At 38.4% G+C, this 5,449-nt stretch overlaps 1 protein-coding gene across 1 annotated transcript; it reads right to left on the minus strand.

The window, feature by feature from the left end:
- Nucleotides 1-4,053: 4,053 nt before the first annotated feature.
- On the minus strand, nt 4,054-5,241 carry LOC131682602 (CDK-activating kinase assembly factor MAT1). Its single transcript, XM_058964211.1, has 2 exons — nt 4,282-5,241; nt 4,054-4,227 (listed from the first exon to the last, which is right to left on the minus strand). The coding sequence occupies exons 1-2, from the start codon at nt 5,121-5,123 to the stop codon at nt 4,128-4,130; spliced, it is 942 nt and encodes a 313-aa protein (XP_058820194.1). The 5' UTR covers nt 5,124-5,241; the 3' UTR covers nt 4,054-4,127.
- Nucleotides 5,242-5,449: the final 208 nt, after the last annotated feature.

Raw genomic sequence — 5,449 nt, forward strand, 5'->3', positions numbered from 1 at the left:
CACGGAAGACCGCGACTGAGTCGAATCTCTCGTTTTGTTTTTGACAACACTAATAAGTGCGAAAGCGACGCGCAGCTCAAAAGTACCTAAATTTAAGTTAAAAGAACTTATTCTGTAGGTTATCTTACGGTTGCGTGTAGGATAGGATCAGCCAGCTCTGTCCCCTGTTTTTGAACCAATTCTGAACCAGCTCGTGATTGGACGAAAGTAACATTGGCAAACGTTCGGCTTGGAAACTAAAAGTACTAAAGGGTTGTATACCATTCCCCCGAAAGCCATTTCCCAGAAAACCATTCCCCAGAATTCCCTTCCCCAGAATGTACCATTCCCCAGAAAGACATTTCCCAGAATGTACCAATCCCTAGAAAACCATTATCCAGAATGCCCCATTCCCCAGAAAGTCATTCCCCAGAATGCCCCATTCCCCAGAAAAGTTATCGGTTCTATAGCCGCGTATAGAACAAGGGTAACTGAGCTTCAGGAATCGAATATATTGGCTTAAATGGCACGTTCCCCGTATGTAGTCTGTATTTGATTCATGAACTGAGCTTATAGGCATCATATTGTACATGAGTGCTGTTCAAAAGCCATTTTTGGCGAAATATTCGGCTGATATACAGCCTACTCCCACTTTTCTACCGCGCCTATGGAGGAATGTCAAAACAATTTGTGTACTGGTTGAGAAAAAAACAAAATGAAAATGGAGAAGTTGTTTTTCTTTCTTTCTATCTTTCATGATCTACTTTGACATACAGCGTTTGATTCAGGCTCGAACTTAAGCTTCTAGCTAGGATAGGATCCGCCAGCTGGCTTCTTCTTATATTTTACTAATCCCTGTTGAAAACGACATACCCCCACTCGACCAATGTTGCCAAAATATTTGTTTTGTTTCGGTCGTATATTTGTTCTGATTAAAATATTCTATATTATGTACCAATTTCATGGAAAAATCAAAGATTTAGTCTTTATATCCGCATTTAAACGATCATAACGTTTTTTCCATCGGAATACAGCAAAACAAAATAATATATATTCGTTGTTGGACATTACGAAAAATATCTTCACGCCTCTTCATTTTTGTAAGTTGCTTTCTGAGTCAAGCAACCTCTGTCACAAGAATAATTTTCTCTGTTCGGATTTATTTTAAATATTCTAAAACTATTTTTCTGCAAGGTTTAATTTTTGTTTTGGAGGAATGTATAGGTTTTTACATGTGATTGTTTCGGAGAAAACAGCAGTAGAAAATACACTCTCCTATTTACACCGATGATCGATTCAGTTGAAAACTGTACAATTCAACTGTATCGATAATACCAAAGGAAGAACAAGAAGCGACTTCCGGGATAACTTTCTCCCTGTTTGCTCAGTACTTCCAATTTACTCCGTACTGGAACAAAGACAATTTTTACATGATGTTCAAAATATTTTCATACTTACGCTACACAGCCTGTTGATTTCGAAAAGAGGCATTTCCGCATTACTCCGCACACAGAACAGAATCCACGATAACCGCGCTACCGGATCTCTCGGGAATTTCAGTTCTGGATAATATGTTTGATTTCGTCTGTCAAATAATGCCTGCACTTCATAATTACAGACGGATGTTATAGAAAGAAAGCGGTATCTCGAGAAAACAAAAAAATCAACACGGTTAACAATCGTCGTTTTATGTTTGATATCACAATATGACAACACTTCCAAGCAGCCCTTTGGTACTTTTAGTTTCCAAGCCGAAGGTTTGCCTATGTCACTTTCGTCCAATCACGAGCTGGTTCAGAATTGGTTCAAAAACAGAAGACAGAGCTGGCGGATCCTATCCTAGGCTTCTAGAAGCTATGGGATAAAGTTATTCCAGTGCGCTTGCTATTTAATTCATTTGGGCATTTGGTTATATGAATGATATTAAATCGAACGATTTTGATTAGAAGCTGATTTCACTCACTAACGAACAAAAGCACGGTTTTGAGAGTATTTTTTTTTTAAATTACCTCCTTTCCTACACAAAACTAAAATTTATTCATCGCAGTTTCCTATCATTTTATGGCTCAAAGATTTGATTCCCTTTAATTTGTTTATGACTCCTAAGCCGATAAGCTTTTTTGTGCTCACAAATATTTGTTTTGATTTGGACTTCATTGTTTTTGATTAATAGAAATGTCAACCATTAACGGCGTTATAACGGCATTGCTGACTACCGCTTGCGGCTTACAACTACATGGTTTTTAGGCTCTAAAGTATAGCTTCATATACCCATATACGGTCTAATTTAATGCTTAATGTTCGTAATGCTTATAAACATTCGCAAAGCTTCAATAAAACTTATAAACATTTGCAAAGCTGATATACAGCTTATAAACATTTTTGAAGCCCATATAAAGCTTATAAACATTGGACAGCTCTTATATAGTCAATATGCTGCTTACTTTAGTGCTTAGTGGTTTGCTGGGTCATTATTTGTGGTTATGCCAAAGGTTTACGCATACCTAATTAAAGGAACTTATGCGGTGTTAAGCTGCTGAGGATGTGCCGTCGAAAGCGGCGGCCTCTTGCAAGTAATCCTGTTATCCTCACGTATAACCGGTTTACTCGAACATAGGACTTGATTCCTTCTTTCAAACATGAGCAGTTCTTTGAATTTGTACGCCAAGTAACTGTTGCACGCAAACTTGTGATCTTTTCGTCTGCCCGGTTTATTCAAACATAACAGGTTGCACTAAATACATTTGAAGGTATTTTCATACCTTACGCCAAATGGTACTTATACCACAGAGTTACAGACATAATACTCGACAACAATTATTCGTCAATGTTACCGATCATTTTGAATTTAATATATTACTAGTTGGGACTGTTATCGCATTTCCGATTATGGCGCCACTGACATATGCACAAGTATACGGGAGATATACCAATTGCTCCTGGGCCTGAGGGTTGAATAATTTGTAAATGAGTGGTTGGAACCGTGTATAAAAGGTGTAGCTAGTGTTTTGGCCGAATTGGTGCAACGACATTTTTGCGAGGAGCCGCCGGTTTCGACGGCTTATCCGTACCAGCTTAACATCGTGCATCATGCATCAGTACCTTGATTTAGGTAATGTAGAAAGTTTTGATTTCGCCAAATAACCTTACTTACATAACACTGTTTCATTCTTTTGGATCCTAGGAAGGGGGCTACCGCTTTCTATGGTTGTTGTTAAATGGCACTGAAAAACACACCTGTACTGTATTTTGCGATTTGTCCTATAAAGTAAATTTGACACGAGATTTTGATGTTCAGACGCTTTTTAGTTGGACAATGGTCCGACCAGTGGAGGTCCAATTAAAAAGCAGTCCAGTTAAAAAGTGTCCAACCAGCGAATCACGACTGTAGTACGTTTGAAAAGATCAAATCAATAAAAAAAAGTTAAACTTTTCTGGGGAATGACTTTCTGGGAGATGGTGCATTCTGGGGTATGGAACTCTGGGGAATGGTACATTCTGGGAAATGACTTTCTGGGGAATAGTATATTCTGGGGGATGATATTCGGGGGGTGGAATTCTGGGGAATGGCTTTCTGGGGAATGATTTTCGGGGGAATAGTATACAATCGTACTAACAGAAAAGATTGATCTTGTGAATGCTCGACTCAGAAAGCAACTTACAAAAATGAAGAGCATGGAAATATTCCGATGGAAAAAAACCGTAATGATCATTTAAATACGGATATAAAGACTAAGTTTTGGACACGACTGTAACAAAACAAATATTTTGGCAACATTGGTCGAGTGGGGGTGTGTCGTTTTCAGCAGGGATTAGCAAAATATAAGAAGTCAGCTGGCGGATCCTATCATAGATCTGATCCAAAAAAGTACTCGTAGAATAGAACTGCATCTCAGCATTGCGGTCGATCTGTTTTAGTCGGTGATGTAAAATAGAACATACCATATAGAATAGATCAGCATTGCGAACAGCCTTACGACTCATTTTACGACTTTCCAACCAGCCAGGATTCTGACCGAATTTACTGGAAGCCACCGATTTGAAGCATATGAACACAAAAATTTAAAAAATCGCTTGTCTTTCATATTTTTATAAACAATAATATCGTCCGCGGGCTTTAATGCAGAAATCAAAATAAACAAGCTATGCTAACAGCCATGATACAATCCAACTAAAGCATCCTGGATTGCTCGTAAGCATGAAATGTGTGTATTGAATCCTCCTGCTTGCTCGGCTAACGTTTGTGGTCTAAAATGGTTTTTGTAATTAGTACTGTTAACAGAGAACAATATAGCATATTACCTTATAAAAGCTATGTAACCATTGTTCTGAATATCGGCCATAGACGGAGGAATTGGTCCTTCCTTAGGGAATATTTGCGGCTGATAAGTATAACAGGGACCTTCTTCAACTTTTGGTACCGGAAGAAATCCATGCTGCGACTGAAACTTGATACCGGTAGAGAAATGAGTTTGTTTGGGTGGCGGAGGAGCCAACGGCTTCGGTAGAGGAAATTGCTGTTGCTTTTCAGCTCGCTGTGCAAATTTATCCACGATTGCGCTGGCATCGTCATAACTAGCCATCAACGAATCAATCAAATCCTCTTTATTCTTTGCCTTTTGCTTACGCATTTCTAGTTCAATCATTGTCAGCTCTTTCTTACGTTGCTCAGACTCCTCTTTTTCAATTTCAATCAGCTGCTCCAGCTCAAGCTCATCCTTGCTAAGTTTAGTTTTATTCTTGAGAATTATATCCCGATTCTCTTTTTTGTACTGTTCAATGCGCTTGTTAGTATTGATGATGTCGATGTTATTGCACAAATTAAACACAATTTCCTCGATCATTTCCAAATAATTGTTGAATTCATCCAGCGAGTTAAAATCATCTTCTTTTTTGTTGAAATCCTTTAAGATCCTTTTTCGAATTTGGATCTCTTTGTCTACTTTGGAATCCTCAAACAGTTGCACTCGAAAGTTGCTACGACGCAATGCTACATTACACTCGGGACACGAGCCGGATCCTTTTAGAAACAGTAGCTCGACACAACTTTCGCACAATGTATGACCGCAAACGTTTACCATTAACTTAAGCGATGGATTCCGATACTTCGTTGTTTTACAGCGTGGACAGCCTTGGTCATCCATTGTTCAAAAAAAATTTGCTTGAAAATAAAATGATATCGGCAATCGATATAACCGTTTTATAGATTTTCGGTACTTTGTTTTTATTAATGTGACGTGTAGCCCAGAGTGTATGTAAGGAGAGTGAAGACAACTGTCATGATTATCCGTCAGTGATATTCCAAACGAACAAACCAGAGTGTATGTAAGGAGAGTGAAGACAACTGTCATGATTATCCGTCAGTGATATTCCAAACGAACAAACGACCTATCAAAATATATGAATTTGACTCGTTTGGAATGACACTGACAAATAATAATTGTTCCAATTTTGACAGCGTCGTCACTCT

This window comes from Topomyia yanbarensis, chromosome 2, assembly GCF_030247195.1.
Source record: "Topomyia yanbarensis strain Yona2022 chromosome 2, ASM3024719v1, whole genome shotgun sequence".
Lineage (NCBI taxonomy): Eukaryota > Metazoa > Arthropoda > Insecta > Diptera > Culicidae > Topomyia > Topomyia yanbarensis.